At 48.5% G+C, this 21,848-nt stretch overlaps 1 protein-coding gene across 1 annotated transcript in view; it reads left to right on the top strand.

The window, feature by feature from the left end:
• The window catches only part of LOC116942962 (high affinity cationic amino acid transporter 1-like), a 32,420-nt gene extending 12,532 nt beyond the window's left edge, over positions 1 to 19,888 (top strand). Inside the window, exons 2-13 of the mRNA XM_032955486.2 lie at positions 1,022 to 1,104; positions 1,593 to 1,917; positions 3,271 to 3,426; positions 7,451 to 7,613; positions 8,994 to 9,130; positions 9,909 to 10,131; positions 10,959 to 11,095; positions 11,264 to 11,366; positions 11,859 to 12,118; positions 13,159 to 13,322; positions 15,378 to 15,486; positions 17,461 to 19,888. Of these exons, the coding sequence (XP_032811377.2) occupies positions 1,051 to 1,104; positions 1,593 to 1,917; positions 3,271 to 3,426; positions 7,451 to 7,613; positions 8,994 to 9,130; positions 9,909 to 10,131; positions 10,959 to 11,095; positions 11,264 to 11,366; positions 11,859 to 12,118; positions 13,159 to 13,322; positions 15,378 to 15,486; positions 17,461 to 17,666 (2,037 nt within the window). The 5' untranslated portion in view covers positions 1,022 to 1,050 and the 3' untranslated portion in view covers positions 17,667 to 19,888. The remainder of the gene's footprint in view (positions 1 to 1,021; positions 1,105 to 1,592; positions 1,918 to 3,270; positions 3,427 to 7,450; positions 7,614 to 8,993; positions 9,131 to 9,908; positions 10,132 to 10,958; positions 11,096 to 11,263; positions 11,367 to 11,858; positions 12,119 to 13,158; positions 13,323 to 15,377; positions 15,487 to 17,460) is intronic.
• The last annotated feature ends 1,960 nt before the right edge of the window (positions 19,889 to 21,848 follow it).

Raw genomic sequence — 21,848 nt, 5'->3', positions numbered from 1 at the left:
AAAAGGCCGTGCAGATGAATGCATCTTGTGATGCTTCCCAACGTGCGCGCGTCCTCACAAGGTGTGAACTGGTGATGATAATAATGGGGGGTGCCCGTGCCAGGCGCCCAGGAAGAAGCAATGTACGTTCCCGTAAGCCGTGCCAGCGGGATTAGATAGCAGCTTTGGGTGGGAATGGTGTGGGCCTTAACCCTTGATCAGTTTGACCGGTTCTTTCTAGGCCAGCCGTCTGCGCCCGTACACCACCGACAATCCTCAGAACATTTTCGCGGACCACCAAGAACCAATGAGACATTTAAAAAAAAAAAACATGAAACTATTCGTGATTATAGTGTCTGCAACAGTTCCGCAGACCACTTCCCATGGCCTGAAGGACCACCAGAGTAGTTTGCAGAGTACAAGTTGGGAATCACTGCTTTAGGATGAGCTCTGCATAGCAACACATTACGCTTCAGTTTTGTTGACATTGGATCATCTTGACAAGCGTTGCTGTACCCCTCCCCGTTATTAACAGATAGGCCGACACAAGGACAGGGCTAAATGTAGGGGACACTTTTATACAACCGAACAAGGCACTGAAACAGCAAGGCCACCAGTGGCATGTGCGTATCACCTGTCTCCACGTGTGTGCAACACTCGATTCCAGTTGTTGAACGGTAAGATCCGTGCTAACTAATGAAAAAAAAAACTATGCGTTTTTTTAATTGGTTAGCCGCCTCGATCAATGCATTCCACAGTTGTGACCACGCATTGCATGTGCCAAATTATCCACACTCACCTTGCCAGGTCAGTGCCATCTGCCATGCACTTTCAAAGCTGTTTGCTTTAATCGCTTCGGTGGTTATCGTTGGGTGCACGTTACAAATTTTTTTTTTAACTCTACAAAAAAACACCCCCCGTGGGACCTCGCAGTCTGAAGGGCCCGGTAAGCCGCCGAGTCTCGCGTTGTGCTATCGCGGGCAGGTTTAGCTTTTGTCGCAAATTTTTGTCTCGCTTCAGATTGTTTTGTTTGTCGCCACAGCGTTTCGCGAAGGTCTAGCGGAGTACGCCATGGAGCGGCGCGGTTCCGCCCGTGCAGTGGTCACTCGCCTCCTGCGCAGGAAGGTAACTCGTCGCCACGCCGTGATTGGAAATGCGCGCAACGCAAACTTTGACACGAGGGTCTTAAAGCTTTTACCGCTAAGTGAGCTGAGTGCTTGCATACACTTCCAAGGATACCTACAGTGGAATGGTAACATGATTATGCAATGTACATTGATGAAATAATTCGCGCGGTATGTACGTGTTCGCCCCATTCTCAACCTACTGCTAAACGAGGGCCTCTCCACGCCATATGGGTCGCGCGAGTTATTTTGATCATATTTCACCGACTCTGGCCAATGCGGGTCGTGCATGTCGAAAGCATTGACGTGGGAGCAGAGTTAACCCCGCGAAACAATGCCGCCCGCAACGCAGCCCCGCGAAAGCTGCGTTTGCGCTCCGAGTCTCCGTTTGAGCCCGCTGCACTATTATTCCAAGACCTCCAAATTACCCACGTAGACCCTCAAACCGGGAACAACAACGACAACCCCTTTACCCTGTATTCTGCCAAGCCCTTGGAGCAACCGGTGAGAAAGGACGACTCCAGCCTCGCGCGCTGTCTCTCCACCTTCGACCTGGTGGCGCTGGGCGTGGGCAGCACGCTGGGCGCCGGCGCGTACGTGCTGGCCGGCGCGGTAGCGCGCCAGGACGCCGGCCCCTCCATCGTGCTCTCCTTCCTGGTGGCGGCGCTGGCGTCGGTGCTGGCCGGCCTGTGCTACGCCGAGTTCGGGGCGCGCGTGCCGCGCACGGGGTCCGCCTACCTCTACAGCTACGTGACCGTCGGGGAGCTGCTGGCCTTCATCACGGGCTGGAACCTCATCCTGTCGTACGTGATCGGTGCGTGCGCAACTACGCTCGTGCGTTGAGATATTCTCGGTGCGCCGCCGCCGGGGCAGGGTCGCCAAGCCACCTCCCGAGGTGCAAAACACTGGGACGTGTCGTGGGGCTTGTGCACCTTGGGAGTGTTTCAGCGGTGCCCGCTTCTGCGGGGCTTTTCTTCAACACAGGGTGATGCACCGCGCTTCGAGGGTTTCAGAATGGCAACAACTTTGTCACGTGACACTGATTTTCGTAATTGAATGAAGGAAGAGTGTTCGGGACGCTATCACATCGGTAATCCCATACAGGTTAGAGCCATTTGACTTCTATAGACAAGAGATGGGGATTTTTGCCCATGAACTTGGGTGTGAACATGATTTACTTCATTATCTATTGTGAAGGCAAGCCGTAGCCAGTCATTCTCAACAATTGTTATTATGGCAGGGGGGTGCCATAACAATAAAGCCCCCTAATCAAGACCACTGGACTCCGCCACCCTCTCCGCCCCCACTTCCCCCAGGTTACCAAGGCCACAACATTCAAGATAGATCACATGTCCACGCCTCTAGTCAACGCGGTGTTAGTAAGGCATTCGTTTCACGTTTTGTATTATTGTGTTTTTTTTGTCGGAATATTATGCCAACTTTCCCCGCGCACATTCTGAATTTGTATCCTGCACGGTATCCATGCCGCAGCTTTGTATCCTTCTAGGAGAGGGTGACCCACAGGTTGAGAACTCCTTTTCCACAAGAGGTGACTTGGGTCATTTATTGCCAAATATTGGCCCTTTTCACAATGCATGCTGTTCTCAGACCCCTTTGTGAATGTTTGCCGTTCCCAGATCATGCCGTGTCGGGTAAAGCATGTCGCGCAGATAAAACCCGTGCCAAGGGAACATCCTTGACATCTGGACAATAACGAGATAGCGATGTAGAATTGTTTTTGAATATGGTAATATACATGCAACTGTGTTTTAATGTGCATTGTTGAGTTACACAAATGATTGGTAAGAATGGCGAGGCCTGCAAGCGGAGTGGAATATTTAATATTTTATTTTATTATACCATTCAGTGGCACACTCCAAACACCCTGAAATATGACGGGGATTTAGTGTATTTGTTGTTGCTCTGGTTTGTTTCTCTCAACAGTGAATTCCACGGATTGTGGCCAGTTATAACCATGCTCATTTGAGCGACTCGTTTATTTATTATTATTATTATCATTTTCATCTACCGCTCCGTCAGCAGTGCTGTTTGTTGCCAGGCTGCTTGTCGTCCGGTGCTCTTCGGGCCCCCTTCACGGGAGGGCGCGAGCGGCGGGGGTTTGAGACCCTCAGGGGTTTCAAGCACTCGATGTCCCCCCGTGGCACAGGCACGTCGAGCGTCGCGCGAGCCTGGAGCGCCAACTTCAACGACCTCATCGGGGGGCACATCAGCGCCTTCTTCGGCCAGCACATGGTGATGGACGCCCCGGGTCTGGCTCGCTACCCCGACGTCTTTGCCGCCTTCATCATCATGCTGCTCGCCGGTGAGTGATCGACCGCTCCCCGTTTCGCCGTGGTCGTCTTAACGCTTTCCAACTGCAGCTGAAGGCGTTGGCGCGTTAGGTCTGCCCGTCTGTAAGAGTCACGATGACTCGTAAAGAAATAATCGATTCTGATGCAGGGTAAAGTCGTGTTGTTGTCAGGGGCTTACCCCGATTAAAACGTTACCCTGCGCCCTCGCTGGAAGAGCCGCTATTTGAAGCTCATAGCGGCCTCGTGACGTACCGCTTCTTGCACGCTTGCTCGACAATCACGTGTTGAAAAGCCGCTGCAGGATCCATGCTTGTGCATGGTTTTTATTCCTTGTTAATTTTGACTTGAAAGGCAATTGTTTACGATTACTGATAGTGGTAGGTTTATTTGAACATGATGATAATTTTAATGGTAGGTTTATTTGAACATGATGAGGCACGCTGCATGAGTAATGTGCCAGAGGCCCTTACAACAATGGTTGCAAATTAAACGCGATTGTTAAATTATCAAGATCGAAAAAGAGAACTCAAATAGAGTGAAGTGTATAAAAACCAGAGGTGTCTCAATAACCTGTTAGCGTTTCAATTTTATTCATTCTCATTTTCTGTGCGTATTGTCTATGCTGTATTGTGTTTGAACATTGTATGTGTTCTCCAATCCCTTACTGAGTGATTATCTCAAATTTCCCTTTGTTTTGACGCATCAACACGCTCTGAAGGTGCCATACAAATCTATTAACAATGGTGATGATGAAACAAACCTCTCTCCCCCAACTTGTAAAGTTCAATGAGCATAATGTATTGTAATGCAGTGTACAGTGAGGGAAATAAGTATTTGATCCCCTGCTGATTTTGTACGTTTGCCCACTGACAAAGAAATGATCAGTCTATAATTTTAATGGTATGTTTATTTGAACAGTGAGAGACAGAATAAAAACCAAAAAATCCAGAAAAACGCATGTCAAAAATGTTATGAGTTGATTTGCATTTTAATGAGGGAAATAAGTGTTTGACCCCTCTGCAAAACATGACTTAGTACTTGGTGGCAAAACCCTTGTTGGCAATCACAGAGGTCAGACGTTTCTTGTAGTTGGCCACCAGGTTTGCACACATCTCAGGAGGGATTTTGTCTCACTCCTCTTTGCAGATCTTCTCCAAGTCATTAAAGTTTCGAGGCTGACGTTTGACAACTCCAACCTTCAGCTCCCTCTACAGATTTTCTATGGGATTAAGGTCTGGAGACTGGCTATGCCACTCCAGGACCTTAATGTGCTTCTTCTTGAGCCACTCCTTTGTTTCCTTGGCCGTGTGTTTTGGGTCATTGTCATGCTGGAATACCCATCCACGACCCATTTTCAATGCCCTGGCTGAGGGAAGGAGGTTCTCACCCAAGATTTGACGGTACATGGCCCCGTCCATCGTCCCTTTGATGCGGTGAAGTTGTCCTGTCCCCTTAGCAGAAAAACACCCCCAAAGCATAACGTTTCCACCTCCATGTTTGACAGTGGGGATGGTGTTCTTGGGGTCATAGGCAGCATTCCTCCTCCAAACACGGCGAGTTGAGTTGATGCCAAAGAGCTCCATTTTGGTCTGATCTGACCACAACACTTTCACCCAGTTGTTCTCTGAATCATTCAGATGTTCATTGGCAAACTTCAGACGGGCATGTATATGTACTTTCCTGAGCAGGGGGACCTTGCGGGCGCTGCAGGATTTCAGTTCTTCACGGCATAGTGTGTTACCAATTGTTTTCTTGGTGACTATGGTCCCAGCTGCCTTGAGATCATTGACAAGATCCGCCCGTGTAGTTCTGGGCTGATTCCTCACCGTTCTCATGATCATTGTAACTCCACGAGGTGAGATCTTGCATGGAGCCCCGGGCTGAGGGAGAGTGACAGTTATTTTGTGTTTCTTCCATTTGCGAATATTCGCACCAACTGTTGTCACCTTCTCACCAAGCTGCTTGGCAATGGTCTTGTAGCCCATTTCAGCCTTGTGTAGGTCTACAATCTTGTCCCTGACATCCTTGGAGAGCTCTTTGGTCTCGGCCATGGTGGAGAGTTTGGAATCTGATTGATTGATTGCTTCTGTGGACAGGTGTCTTTTATACAGGTAACAAGCTGAGATTAGGAGCATTTCCTTTAAGAGTTTGCTCCTAATCTCAGCTCGTTACCTGTATAAAAGACACCTGGGAGCCAGAAATCTTTCTGATTGAGAGGGTGTCAAACACTTATTTCCCTCATTAAAATGCAAATCAATTTATAACATTTTTGACATGCGCTTTTCTGGATTTTGTTGTTGTTCTTCTGTCTCTCACTGTTCAAATAAACCTACCATTAAAATTATAGACTGATCATTTCTTTGTCAGTGGACAAACGTACAAAATCAGCAGGGGATCAAATACTTTTTTTCCCTCACTGTATGTACTGAGGCAAACATGTTATTTATGTTATTTAGCAGCAGCGCATATTTATTCTCGGCACTATGGTAAAATTATACACAAGGAAGTTACACGTCTGTGTCAGGGCAATGTTTGTGATTATGCTATTGTGTTGCTCCGTGGTTTGGCAGACAAATTACTTTCATCAGGGCGAGGCTTAAAGGGCCGAGGGTGAAAGGAGGTTCGGTCTTTCGTTACACTCTCATAATGCACTTACGCGCTCGCCGTGGGCTTGAGGTAGAGAAGATTGAATATTCACATTTTGTACCCGAAAGAGAAAATAATCTTCGGCAAAAGCGGTGCAGGTGGGGGTTGTGAATGAGCAGGGAGCCTTTTTCTTGTGTGTGGGGAGCAAAACCGCCGTGACGTTTCTCAAAATGCGCGGCGCACGGTAATCTGGGATCAAGCCGGCAACTTCACAACTGCCATCATGATGGCTATTTGTCAAGGCAGCTGTTGTCAAGCCACCGAACAAATGACCGATCCGTGCCTGTGTTTGAGTGAAGAGACATTTTGGTGCCTTCTGAAGTCAGTGCTGCACGATCATGCCGCCTTACACGTTGGTTAACTCGCGGTACTGCCACGGAGAAATGGGGAGGCGACGCATGAACGCACAGACCCAGTGGTCAACGGGGTCGCAGCGACGATGCTCGTGCACACCTGCATTGTCGTCCACGCGAGGGTGAGCGGCGGTGCAGCGGCTAGCACTACGCTGCGCTGCGAACCCAGCCAAACAACACCGGTGACGATTATCTGAACCGGTCCTGGGCCTCCCCTAGGTCGACTCAGCCTAAAATGAGTATCTGGTGCGGTGTGTGATCATCGCCACTGGGGAGACAAAGGCGGCCGGGCGTGGTGCTGGCCACCCACCCCCTCGTGTGCTGTGCCGGCCTTCATAGGTGTTACTCGCTAACAGCACTTGCCCCTACAGTCTGCGCAGGCTATACGGGGCGTCTTTGTTTTTGTCTTCCATGCCTCTCTTAAAAGGGTGCCGTGTTGGCGAGATGTTGACTACCTCACCTGCTATGCAGGAGGTTGTGGGTTCAAACCCAACCCTGTGGCCTGCTGTATATTTGGAGTTTGCGTGTCTCTCTCCCCACGTGGTGAGATGTTAGCTATCTCGCCTGGTGTACAGGAGGTCGTGGGTTCCATCCCGACCCTGATGCCTGCTGCTGTATATTTAGAGTCTGCGTGTCTCTCTCTCTCCCCGTGTGGACTTTTCTCCGGGCCCTCCGGTTTTCCCTCCACATTTGGAAGCGTGCGTTCGGAGTATTTGGCTGCTGCTATGCGTGTCCACGTGACAAAGCCACTTCTTTGAGCTATCATTTGTGGCCAGGCCACTTCTATAAAAGAGCTACGTCGCTCAGTGTGCCTTACCTGGTAAAAAAAATATGTGTATATATAAAAAAAAATTGTAATTGTCACAAGAGAAATGACACAAAATAACCTTCATGCAACTCACGTTGAAGTATATCCGGCCCGGATTTTGTTCGGGGGCTTCTTGGGACGCTCGCAGCAGGGATGTGTACGGCGGTGGGTGATGCCGCTCCCCCAACGTTGCCGTGACCCTCGCTCCGTTGACGTGCGCGCACCCAGGGCTGCTCTCGTTCGGCGTGAAGGAGTCGGCCATCATCAACAAGGTGTTCACCTGCATCAACGCCCTGGTGCTCACCTTCGTCATTATCGCCGGCTTCATCAAGGGCGACACCAGTTACTGGCAGCTCTCGCCAGACGACGTGGCCAACCTCACACAGGCAATGTGAGTGCGTGTCGATGCATGCACACATGTATGTATGCACAGTACATGTATGTTTGCGGGGAGCGGTGGTGGTGGCGGTTAGCGCGCTGCGCTACGAACCCGGCGTACCGGGGTTCGATTCCCGCTCACGGTCAACGACCAGTGATGATTACCTGAACTGATGCAGCAGCCTAAAATGAACACCTGGTGCGGTGTGTAAACATCGCCACTAGGGAGACAAAGGCGGCCGGGCGTGGTGCTGCCCACCAACCCCCTCGTGTGCCGTGCCGATATTCAAAGGTGCTCGCCAACAGCACTTGCCCCAACAGTGTTTTAAGGCTATAACGGGGGATCTTTGTCTTTTGTATATAAGCTGTACTTCTTTCACACCGTACGCAGCCAACCGTTTATGAATGGTACGTGTGGGTAGTGGTGGCATAGTGGTTTGTGCACTGTGCTACGAACCTTGCAACTCAAGGTCAATTTGCGGTCACGGCTGATACCAGTGGCAGTGATATCCGAGCCAGTTGGTGCGGTGTGTAAACATCAGCACTGGAGCAGCAAATGTGGCGGCCGGGTGTGGTGCTGACCACATGTGCACCATGCGGACCTGAATAAATTCTCAATAAACAGCACTTTCTGTTTGGCTGTATAGTATACTTTCTTTCTGGTGTTTAGACATCGCCTGGAGTGAGTCTGGCCACCCCCTCGGTGTGCTGTGCCGGCCTTCATACGTGCTCGCTAACAGCACTTGCTCCAAAAAGTCTGTTAATGGTATGCGGGGGTCCATCGTCTTTGTGGTTCTTGCACTGAGCTATGATTCCAACGACCCAGGTTTGACTTTTAGACAGAATGCAACACGTGGGTAGCAGTTGGTATCGAACCCTTGGGTGGACATCTTCTGCATTGACTCAGCTTGAGATGATTTATTTTAAGATATTGTGTATAGTTTGGCACTGGAAATACAAAGGCGGCCAGGCGCGTCATTCTGGCCACATCAACCTCTCGTTTACCAAATGTAACCTCTCGTTTACCAAATGTAGGTGATTCATGTCGTCATGTTTACGTCGTATAACAGTGGGTGAGTTGCTAACCACCGCTGTCAATAAAACTACAGTAAAACCTTGGATTGCGAGTAACTTGGTCTGCGAGTGTTTTGCAAGACGAGCAAAAATGTTAAATAAATATGAATTTGATAAACGAGCGAGGTTCTTGCAATACGAGCAGTGTACGTATTCGCTTTGTCTGCCGAGCGTCACGTGATCACAACTGACATACGAGTGCTTTGGATTACAAACACGTTTTCGGAACGAATTATGCTCGCAATCCAAGGTTTTACTGTAACTTTAATGTGCCATATTCCTATTTGAATGTCATTATGATTTTCGATGACTCTTCTAGGAATATCCCTGCAGGATTGAACGCTTCGAGTAGCTTTGGAGTGGGCGGCTTCATGCCGTACGGCGTGACAGGCATGCTGTCGGGAGCAGCTACCTGCTTCTATGCCTTTGTGGGATTCGACTGCATCGCAACCACTGGTACGGCTCATGGCAATCGAGATGCATCAGCTCATTCGCTCGTTCATTGATTCGTAGGAAAAAAGGAGAGTCTTGATTTTTGCATTCATTCACCTCCTGTTGATGACAGCCACCTCTCCCCCAGTGCGACGGTTGAAACAATGGGCACGTTTCTTAAAGATACCTTCTCCTCTGGCCACCCAGCAGTATAAATGTGGCACACCCACAGTTTAGCCAATCGGCAGGTTGTGTGTTGCAGAGTGTGGGTACTGCTATCTCTTCTGGGACGTCTGGCCAGCATGGAAGAGAAGATAAATATACGTATGTATGTACGTATATTTAACTTCTTTCGCATCGTACATATAGGACAACCGTGCTAATCGGAGGGACTCTCTTGAGCTGCTTCTAGCGGGATGGGGGGTGGGGGCGACTGTTAACCGCCAGCAGTGGCGTGACCAAGTGATTTCGGGGGCTGCACCTTTAGCCGTTACCTACCTCCACGTGTGACTCTAGACCCCTGCGACCTCCACGTGTGACACTAGACCCCTGCGACCTCCACGTGTGACACTTGACTCCTGCGACCTCCACGTGTGACACTAGACCCCTGCGACCTCCACGTGTGACACTTGACCCCTGCGACCTCCACGTGTGACACTTGACCCCTGCGACCTCCACGTGTGACACTAGACCCCCGCGACCTCCACGTGTGACACTAGACCCCTGCGACCTCCACGTGTGACACTTGACCCCTGCGACCTCCACGTGTGACACTTGACCCCTGCGACCCCTCCGCCCCTAGGCGAGGAGGTGCGCAATCCTCAGCGCGCCATCCCCTTTGGCATCGTGGCGTCGCTGCTGCTCTGCTTCTTGGCGTACTTTGGCGTGTCGGCCGCCCTCACGCTGCTCATGCCCTACTGCCTGTTGGATCCCAACAACCCGCTGCCCGTCGCTTTTCAGTTTGTGGGCTGGGGACCTGCACGCTATGCCGTGGCAGCTGGCGCACTCTGCGCCCTCTCCGCCAGGTACGGCTCTGTCACCACGATTGTTCCACTGCTGGATGAAGGCCTCCCCAAGCCGGCAACGTTTACGATGGTGCTGTGATGCAACGATCCAGCAAATGAGCCGATTTCATTCTTCCGCTCCCATCGCGGACGTGCTGTCGTGCGTATTTTCTCATTTGGTGTTGCGTAATGTATTTCGTTTACCCAGGAAAGCCTCATTAAGTCTCAGAATTCTTTTTTTTATAAAGGGTCCTTCATTAAAACGTTTGGTTAGTTACATTAACGAGTGTTTGGCATGTAGGAGGAAAACTGGAGTACCCAGAAAAAAAAAGACATGCCAGAAGTGGGGGAGCACTTAGTGCTCCGGACAGACAGATTCAGTAACCCATTGATGCATTGCTATTTCCAAGTCACCTCACAACCAAAAGGGAGTTCCCCACCCACGTACAAATCAGGCTCAGTCCATCTCGGCTTACGAGATCCGACGAGATTGGACAGGGTGGTTTGGTCATCGGCATTGATGTGCAGAATTGAACAGGTGAAAGCAAGTTGCAAGTGCATGAAAGTTTGACGTATGTACAGCAATCATCCCTCCACTGCAAATCAAATGTCGCGATTTAAAAACAAATCAGCGAGAAGCCATCACCAGATGGGTTGTGTCAACGATTTATATTCCGAAAAAGAAAATCCACACTAATCTCATTGTGCCTTGTGTGTTTTTTTTTTCTCACCGAGTGTAGATTTTTATTATGAACGTGTTGCTAAACAAACGTCCTCGCCCTGCCCCACCCTGCCCCACCCTGCCCCACCCTGCTCCACCCTATCCTACCCACCGTGCCATGCCCCAGCATGTTGGGCAGCATGTTTCCCCTCCCCCGGATTATGTACGCGATGGCACGGGACGGGCTGCTTTTCCGCTACCTGGCACGAGTCAGCGAGCGGCGGACGCCTGTTGCCGCAACACTCTCCGCCGGATGCCTCGCCGGTAATTAAAGTAACGCCGATCATAAAGTTCGAAGAAATACAATCCCAACGAAGGTCATTATTACGTGTATATATATTTTTAAGGCTCAAACTAAAGTTCACCGGAAATGTTTAAAACGTAACTCGTGGTTAAAACTACGTGCGCTGGTGCCCTCCTTCCCCCTGCCAGCGGTCATGGCCCTGCTCTTTGACCTCAAGGATCTGGTAGACATGATGTCCATCGGCACTCTGCTCGCCTACTCGCTGGTGGCCGCCTGCGTGCTCATCCTGCGGTACGTGGTCCCACCGGTAGCCTGGTCACCTCTTTGTTGCAGAGGTTCGCGGTTCGAATTTTTGCAGGCCGCGCGCCCTGTTTAATGCCGCTGATATATTCGTCGTAAAACACGCGCCGTCTGCCTCACAGTGGACATTAAAGATCCCGTGCCGTCATTCTAAGAGGGAAGGTGACTGTGCACTCACGTGAACGTCACAATTTGTGAAATGTGACAAATGTCCTGCCAAATGACTCAATTGGGATTACACATAGCAACGTTGCCCCCCTTCTGCATAACTCCTTCAGACTATGCATGTGAAGCAAAGCACGTTCTCGAGAGCCGTGCTCTATAAGAATGGCGTGATTAAGACATGCGCTAAATGGTAAACTATAGGAAATGTATTACTACGTCCCCGGTGTATGCGCATGTGTCCCAGTGTTCGGATTTGTTCATGGTTTTCGATCCCAATTGCATTCGATCTTCTTTGCTTCTTGCCCGCGCCAACCGCAGGTATCGGCCTGACAGCCAGTGCAGGGAGGTGATCGTGGAGAGCGTGAGTGGCGAGCAGGCCATGAGCAAGTCGGACACGTTGATGGGGCACAACTGCTCGCAGCTGCTGTTCCTCGCGACGTCTATGGCGCACGGGCAGGCTGCCGGCACACCGGACCCCGTCCCGCCGCGGATTGGCTGCCGGGACTTGTTGTTCCCACGTTCACGCGTGCCTACCCAGCGCACCGCTCTCGTTGTCAACGGCTGCGTCGGGCTGATCGGTAAGCCCCCCCAAGTCTGGCCCAGTGTCTGGAAATTCTGCGCTTTTAGAAATACGACTCGGGGTGGGCTTTCCAGCGGTGTCGCGCAGTACGTCGCGTTTGGAAACGCTGCAGTTTTGCACGGAGCCTGGATTATTTACACCAGACCAGCTGAAGAAGTGGGCAGTGCTGATTGTGCATTGTTGGGCAGTGCTCCTGGCCAGCTGTATAAAGTATAAAGAAGCGTTATTGTTACTTTCAACAATACATTAAAATACTATGAGCATGACAACTACAGTGTAGCATCGCTTATCAGTAAAACATTATTGCAAATTTATAGTGAATTATATTAATAATTTCCTTCAGTGCTCATGAAAAATATAAAAAAATGTTCTCCTTATCGCAGTAATCAAGCTGGCTTTGTAATTCACCGAGTTACCATCAGGACAGTTGCACAATTTGTCCACCTTTCTTGATATCAGGGAGAAATGGTCGTTAATTATCATGGTGCCGATCGTCCTCATGCTCTGATGGTGGTGGTGCATTCGCTTTTGTGCATGTCAAAGCTTTTAACCTGCTCCATAAATAAACCATACTTTCTATAATTACAATTATGATTACAGCCTATGGTGAAATCGCCCAGAAAGATCGCTTGACCACGTAAGACCTCGGCAGATAAACAGGCTTGAGCCTGGTCAGTGCATGGATGGGCAACTGTGATGCGCGACAGGTATGGCAGACTACTGCGGAGTAGGTTGTGGCCGGCAGGGAGCAGAACAGCTCCCCGCTTTCACCAACCCACGCTTACCAGCGTGGTGAAGTATGGTGAAATAACCCGCCTGACCCGCAAGGCACGGGGAGGAACCTCACCCTGCAGTGGACCGACACAGGGCTGCTCTGTACGCGCGTGTTATTCGGGTGATTTTGATATATTGACAGGTGATGTTGCCTAATCTGTTGAAAAGCCTCTCTATGGAATATTTGCTGATCCCGGTACGTGGGTTGATTGCCCGCCCACCCCCCACCCCCCCCCACCCCACCCTTGTCCCCCCTCTCCGCAGCGGTGCTGGCGTGTGTATTTAGCGGGGTGGCAGTGCGCGAGATGACCACCGTGCTGCACAAACCGTGGGTCGTGGCTTCGCTCTCCCTGCTGCTCCTCGCCATTGGCGCCGCCACGCTGCTCATCCACGCACAGCCACAGAGCAGGGCGCGCGTCGAGTTCATGGTACCCACAGCATAGATTAAAAACAAACTTGTTCTCCATAGTAGAGGTTCTTTTGGGGTTAGGTCGCGTAAATATAAATGATGCGTCGTTAAATCTGCCACCACCCTCACTAATTGGCTGTGTCGGATGGTGGCGGGTTTAACGACACATTTATATTTGCACAACGTGACCCAAAGACCTCTATAATGGATAATATTGGTCACGAAAGATAACGTGCAAACCAAACTTGTCCCGCCCACTGCCCCCCCCCCCCCTAATTTTATTGTAATCGTGCTTTCAATGTCACGTCGTGAGCCAGAATGTATTTTTTTGTTAAATTCTCCACGAGTAACGCGTGATTAACGCAGAGCACTGCATCGCAGCAGCGATGGCGTGATCATATGTGGAAGTGGTGGGGCGCCGACGGTGGTGAGATGTGAACTCCCTCGCCTAGTATGCAGGAAGTCTCGATCCTGATGGCTGCTCTCTTTCCCCTTGGTCGTGTGGATTTTTCTCCGGATCCTCCGGATTTTCCCCTCCACATTTAGAATCAACATGCGTTTAGAGTATTTGGCTGCTGTGACAAATGTCCACATGATGATAAGCCACTTCGTTGAGCTATCATTTATGATCAGGTTGCTTCTGAAAAAGAGCCATATAGCTCAGTAGGGCTTACCTGGTAAATATAAATGAAAGTGGTGGGACTGCGTTGGGGCTCATGGGCCCAAGTGCAGAGCTATCGAGGGGAAAGTGGGGCTGGGGGCCCCCATATTGAGATGCCTTTACGTGCTCCCACGTGGCTTAATAATTCAACACATTTGTTAATTTTGAAGACTACTTGGGTAATGAAGAAATGTTCGCAAATGCGTATTTGCTAATTTGGCATAGATACGTGCATCACAGCAGGCAAACAATGCGAGAACCCATGGAAACAAATATCTGTTTCAAAAGAGATAGCCGAGTTCACAAGGAATGCACAGTGCAAGAGAGTAATTGCAGAAAATATTGCGTGGAAAGGACGCAACAGACGAAAGTATTTCACAAAAATTAAAAACCCCACCGTGATGGAATGTGTAAAAACAATTACAATTTTTTTTTAATCTCGGCTATACATTTCACTCACACTTCACACAAACAGAACAAATTGCCGCGGCTCATTCCCCGTGATGTAACACTTACGCGACACATTTAGCGCCAGGATCCCGAGCCACACAACCACCTTCAAAAATAACACCGTGATGGGTACTCTAATTGCCTTCATTGTGAATATAAAAAAAAGAATTGCCCATAGTAATTGCCAGTAAGTGATTCAATCTGTGGAATAAAACTTGGCAAAAGATGGTTGGGTTGATAAATGATGCTGACGGAATATAATTTCCTGTGCTTAACACATTTTGACTGCCCCCTTGCAAGATTGCCTTGAGTGCCCTAATATGTAGTGGAGAGCTTGGGCTGCCCATCATCTCCAGGAAGCCGGCAGTCGCAATATTGTTGTTGTAACAATTGGCCCTTCAGCAGTTTAATGAATTGTCACGATTCTACGTCTTACTTCTAACATTACATGAACATACTGTGAGCATGACCGCTATAACACTGTACGGTCGTAAACACTTTTTGATAATTTATTCTGCATTAGATTTATAATTCCCTTCGGTGCCCAGGGAAAATACTCAAAATTTGCTCCGTCTTATAGCAGTAATCAAACCCGCTCTGTAATTAACCGAGTTACCATCAGTAACCATCAGGAATAAATTATTTTCCATCTCATTTATTGCCCATCCTCATTTGTACGCGTCATTTTTTTCTGCCTCGCTCACGCACACGTTTGGCCGCTTTGGCCTAAATGAAAAGTGCGTGTGGCATTTGCATATAACGTATAGAATTCTCACACACAGCAGTCAATCCACGTATCATGAGCTTAGTTATTGATTTAAAATTACGATTCGATGCATTTTTACAAGCATTGTATTATACCGTCATGACCGTAGTGATTGATCTCTAGCGGGGTTAAATGCTGTACAGAAAGAGGTCACACTCAAACCGACCTGCCATGCTCTGCCCCCTGCTTGATGACAGGTGCCCTGCCTGCCAGTCCTGCCTGTGCTGAGCGTCTTTGTCAACATCTACCTCATGCTGCAGCTGAGTGGCGGCACCTGGGTTCGATTCTCCGTGTGGATGCTCATAGGTACGCAACGTGGGGTGCTTTTGCTGTGCTACCAATGTGCAGGTTTTCGCGGATGTGCTCCACAGCTCTCCGATTTGTTTTAGGTTCGTACCGCGTGTTGTTCAGCGCGACGTCCGACGTTTCGCTCCATATGCAGCTTCTTTAGGGACTGAATGCAGAGCTTCTTCAGGACGTGAAATGCTCCTGAAAAAGCACCGAAGGCATTGTGCAAGTCGTTAGCCATCGTCCCGAACACGCGGTACAACCCAGAAACACGTGGGATAGCTCCAGCTCCAGCTTGCTGCACTGCGGATACTGCTCGCCGCCTGTAGGTGGCGCTCCTGACTAGGCTTTAGGAATATTTCGTTTTATGACCCAATGCGAATGAAAACTGATTCAACATTGAGCCATGATCATGCCACCGTTGCATGAAGGCTTTCCCAAGCCTCCACCATGTTTCACGGTCCTGCGATGGAGCAAATTCATCGAGGGCCTGCGTGGGATTTCATCGCTCCATCTCTTGGGGTGGACGAAATCTCTCCCACGAGTCCTCTGCCCAGATCACCGGCCGTCGCGCTCTCTAGCGACGACGTTGACCGTCGATAAAGATAAGTATTCATTCCGGTTGCTGACCAAGTACATGATAGGGTCGCACTCATTACGCACAAAGTCCTTGCGACAATTGAACCACGACACCTCGCCGATCTCGTCAAGGAGCGTAAACCACCACGCGAACTCCGATCGTCCTCACAGACGGTCGCTGCATCGTGCGCTTTCAGATGCGTCTGGAATGCGCTTCCAATACGAGGAAAGCCACTGGCGCTACGCACTTTTAAACCACCGTCTAGATTGAAAACTCATCTCTTCAGAGCTGCTTTTTGTGCTTAGTTTATTGTCCTGCCCCAGCACCTCTGATTAGCGCGGTTGGCTACGTGCCGTGCAAAAGAAGTTCAACATTACATTAATTTCTTGTAATTAAAAGGGCTGACTTGATGATAACACGAGGTGTGGTTTAATACATCTAATCATGTACACGCGCGTTCATCAATTTACATGAAATGAGGGAGGCTGCGTAAGAGAGGTGTTGTGGTGTTTCTAACACAATTAAGGTAACTGCTTGCAGCAACATGAGTCGATTTCCATGTGAGGGTGTGGGGTATGGTGGACAGAAGTGCTGCACGCCTCGGTTACTCACTGCGAGGAAGAAACCTTGGTATCCGTCAAGAGGTAATTGTCCAGGAAATAGGCTTTTTCCCGAACGGTAGCTAAATTAAGTGAATGACAAAAGCAAATGAGCAAATTTATTTTGCTGCCACTTGACAGGAAGCTGTTCCAATGAACCAAGCGCATCTTACGTGTGGATTATCACGTGTTTCCCCCCCCCCCCCCCCACCAAAATTATGATTCCATGCATTGTTGGCATGCCTCTTTAGCATTGTGTTATGCCCTCATGATTATCGTAGTAATCTGATTGCTCTTCTTTGGTTCTTTCGGTAAAGTCACGTAGAATGAGAATAAAATAATAAAATAAAATAAGACAATAAAATTCTCACGACGTTTTGGCCACTTGTGTTGTGGCCGAAACGTCGTGAGAATTTTATTGTCTTATTTTATTTTATTACTTTATTCTCATTCTACGTGACTTTACCGAATGAACCAAAGAAGATGAATCCTTGCAGTCACGAAAGCTTTAAATCGAAATGTGATTGCTCTCCGATTAGCACGGTTGGCTACGTGCGGCGCGAAAGAAGTTCAACGTACATACGTACAATTGTAAAAGTAATGATGCGCAACAACAGCGCGGTTTATGGACAGCAGAATGCGTGATTGTGACCACAGATTCGGTCCTCCCAATCCATCGCGCCTCGCACGTGGTGCGACGCTCGCGTGGCAACTTTAACAATCGAATTTGCTTCTCCCGTCCTTACCTTCGCCGTTGGTGTGAGATTGCGACGCCCCTCATATATTTTTGTTCGACCAAAAACTGCGACGCAGGGTTCCTTATCTACTTCAGCTACGGCATCCGCCACAGCGTAGAGGGGAAAGCCGCCGGTGAGCTGTCCACCGGCAGGGGAGGCTCCGCCGTGGTGCAGAAACCTCGCTCCTCCTTTCCCTCGACGCCGGTCCTCGCCAGGAGCTTCCGCTCAGCGGCCGGCGCAGCCGGCGCCCGCGGCGACGGCGGTTCGGAGACACGCGCCTAGCGCCTACGGCTTGGGCACCGCCGGCTGCTCCTCTGCTACGTCGTCCCGTTATTGTAATGATGCTTTATATGAGATCAGCTTCACTGAATGCGTTTGTGCCGCGCCTTCTGTGCGGTACATCTCGAGGTGCACCCCACAGCAGGGGGACCCCCCCCCCCCCCCCCCCCCCCCCCACCGCTGGCAGCTGTCCCTGTGAGAACCAAGGTGGATGCAACAGCCGGCCAAGAGAAGTGATTGTTGCTTTGTGTTTTTGAGCCAATTGAGTGATTTGGCAAATTTGAAAACAGTGATGCCGGCACACAGGGCCAACTCTTTTTCGAATTATGTTGTGAAATCTTTAATTTCCACTGAAGCAGACGACGCGTTTTTTGTTGTTAATATGCGCCTAGTATTAACCAGGGCAGCCACTGGGCTTGATCCACGAACCTCGGCAATGAGCGGCAAATGCGCAAACGCCCATTGGGCTGTAAAAATAAATCTGTAATTGGAGACATTTCCTGTTTAAATAATTTTATATGTAATGTACAATTATACATTATACATGAAATGTTCTTAAATTTTTTTGGCAATACATAGCAGATTTTGAATAATCGCTGTGGCAGTGATTATTTGTTATTTGGCAAAATGTCAACATTAAAAGCAACTGCTGTCTCGACTGCACGACACAATGTGTTTTCTGATCGAAACGCATGTTGTTCAGCACGATGTTTGACGTTCCGATCCACGCGCTGGAGCCTTCTTTAGGAAATGAATTTGAAAAATCTCCCAGCATGAGGGGTGAAAGTTCAGACATCATACGCGGTACGGCGCAACCAAAAAAACATGCACAGTGACGTCCTTTATTCTCTGTACACGCTTGAGGAGTAATGCTCTTCACCTGATGCTGCTGCCTGCCACTCGACTTGCTGGGATGTGGATACGGTACTACAAACCCAGCCCTGTTTAATACGATAGGCTTTCATGACCAATATCCATAATAAAGGTTTTGTTGGGTTAAAGCGCATAAATATAAATGTGTCGTTAAACCCGCCAATTAGTAAGGTTTGTCATGTAAATCACCAGCGAAACGTCGTATTCAAATTGTATATTATCGTTGGTTTACTCTCCAACACAACGATCTGCTGAACTAGCAACTAATTGGCAGATTTATTTTACGTAACAAACCTTACTAATTGGCTTTGTCTGATGGTGGCGGGTTTAAAAGCACATTCATATTTACGTGATATAACCCCCCCCAAAAACTATTATAAACCCACCCCTGCCCCTTCATTGATGCTCATCAGAGAGTTTAATATGTATACTTAAAGAAAGCTCAGAATTGCATGAAAAGTTTCGATTTAAAGCTTTCGTGACTGCAGGGATTCATCTTCTTGGTTATTTCGGTAAAGTCACGTAGAATGGAAACAAAGTAATACAAATAAAACATAATAAAATAAAATTCTCACGACGTTTCGGCCACAACACAAGTAGCCTTCTTCAGCTGTCGTCCCGACAGTTCTGTTCCTTCACCTGAAGAAGGCTACTTGTGTTGTGGCCGAAACGTCGTGAGAATTTTATTTTATTTTATCATGTTTTATTTGTATTACTTTGTTTCCATTCTACGTGACTTTACCGAAAGAACCAAGAAGATGCATGAAAAGTGTTAAAATTAAATGAATTTCATCATCACATGACAAGGGTGCAACAACACTACATTGTTGTGAACGCTATAAAATTAATTGGATTATCGGGGACGTCAAATAGAACCCTTGCCATGTGCCTACAGATGCGGGAACAGCAGCTGTTTTGCAATTCAGCACCACAGGTGTCCCCCCATTGAAACTTCGAGCCATTTACCATTTTGTGTAATTAGCGCTTTCAGCTTGACGCGATATTTTCTTTATCGCTGTCTCTGTTGTAGGCATATAATGATTTGCACAATTGTGTGTTTTTTTTCCGTTTGGATAAATGTACAATTAGCATATAATTTACACATTGCTCATAAGATAAATATAACAATTTCAAACACAATTCAAGAAATGTGTCATGAGCTTAGCAATCTATCAAACTGCGGCTGATGATTTGATGCATCATTGCATGCTTACATTTTTTTTTAATATATCACGTTTTATGGCAAAAAGAAAATTTTCAAAAGCTTTGTTTTTCCAATGCTGACCAACAGTCTGATCTCCAACGTCTTGTGTGAGATGCCCATTCCCGGTGTTGGTAAAGGCCTCGAGATACACTGTCGTGTCGGTGAGATTGATGCGATCGTATCAAGAATTTTCGATTGTATGGCTATTGATGGACGCGCACGCACGCCGCTATTTCACCGCGCTATCATCGCACCCGGTGCAGCAGGGCTGCCAGTTTTGCATGCACACTCGATAGCAAATGACACATTCATTAAATCAGCGAGCAAGTTAGAATCGAGAAACCACATGAATATAAAATCAGGTGGTCGAGATAAATATAGGCGGTAGTTGTCTTCATCATCATACCAAATGGAGTTCCACCCTCAGGCCACTGTAAGCAGGGCTGTTGCTGGTGACCCAGAGGGGGCCCTGAGTATAAATTGTTTTTGGGAACTCCCCTTTCAATTTGCAAAATCCTAGAAGTGATATACCCTAGAGATGTACACAAATATAGCCTAGAGATGTACACAAATATACTGCAGAGATGTAAGAGTAGCGTACAGACATGATAGAAGTGAGATCGATTATTTGGGATTTTATGTTCATTAACGTGATACGTTTGTTGGGATATGAGCTGATATTTGATGAATCCAGGGCACCTTGAGCTGTTTGGGACCGCTAAACATTTTATTGGTTTGCCTGTGCACCTGCGCCTCCGTCACTGTGTGTAGTAGGCTCCAAACCCGTCATGGTTCACGGCCCAGATATTTCAGTTTTGGGGCCATGACTGCAGCGGACTCTTTCGTGCTGAGTAATCAATCGTGGCTGCAGCAGCGCACATAATCACACCTTCTTGCTTGATGGTCTCCAATTTTTACCCACCTCTCTCCCCGTTTTGCTGACTCTCCCATCGTCCTTTCCACAGCAGTCTTTTTTTTTACGTGACTGCATTGCACCCGGTTGCACAAGTATTTCACCTCGAACGATTGCTTGTGATCGATGGGCAGCAATCGAGCTGAACCAGATCGCATCCCATCAATCGCACAGAAATAACAAGGTGTGTCTGTGGGTCAGTGTGAATGCGAGTACGGAATGCTGTAGTGATGTTACAACTACCGTATCTCTCTTGACCAAAGTACTGTAGGTTGTTGTAATTTGTAAAACCTTAGTATTTGTCATCACCTTCTTGTACAGGGTGCTCCAGATGTTTTGTGACCCCCCCCCCCCCCCCCCAATTAATTGACCCCTAACATTTTTTTATTTGCTTATTCATTTCTATTTTCACACCCATTGCTACGCAAAAATAACACATTCCTGCAGAAGGAGCTGGTAAGAACGTTGGGTTGCTCGGCCAATGGCCAGGGTCAACGGCGGCACCACGTGGTGTATTCCGCAAATATGCCCGACTGTGAGGGCGGGCAGAAGCCGGCGTGAGTAGGTTAAACGTTGAGTTTTATAAGGGCACCACGGGGTGACCAGCCCCTCCCCACCCAGCCCCACCCAGCCCCACCCCACCCAGCCCCACCCCTCCCACCCCCCACCCAGCCCCACCCTCCCCACCCAGCTCGACCCTCCCCACTCAGCCCCTCCCCTCCCCACCAAGCCCCTCCCTCCCCACCCAGCCCCTCCCCACCCTCCCCTCTCCACCCAGCCCCACCCCTCCCATTTTTGGATGCACGACGGACACAATAATACCCTGTGGGCTGGTGGTGTAACCAGGAGGTTCCTACCAGTATTAAGTTTTAGATAAACTTAATATTGCTACAATAAAGTGCCAAAATAAACAATTTATGAAGCAAACTTGCTTCGTGATGCCATATTTGTGTTGCTGTTATATCTAAGGTTTGAATTATAAACTGGTGGATGTGCTAAAAAAGTTAATGTGCTAATAACCTTATTACGTGTTATGTATTCATTTAACAAGTACAGCTAAAGTGTTTAAAACTGCCAACTTTCACAGCTCGTTGGTTCATGTACAAATTACTAGTTCTGGACAAGTATGATATTTAAATGTTAAGTTATGCAAATTGATTTTTTTATGTGTGTATTGTACATTTTTAGACGTAGA

This window comes from Petromyzon marinus, chromosome 16 (genome assembly GCF_048934315.1).
Source record: "Petromyzon marinus isolate PM22_M1 ecotype Great Lakes invasive population chromosome 16, UKy_Petmar_22M1.pri1.0, whole genome shotgun sequence".
Lineage (NCBI taxonomy): Eukaryota > Metazoa > Chordata > Hyperoartia > Petromyzontiformes > Petromyzontidae > Petromyzon > Petromyzon marinus.
This window is presented reverse-complemented; position numbering and strand designations above follow the sequence as displayed.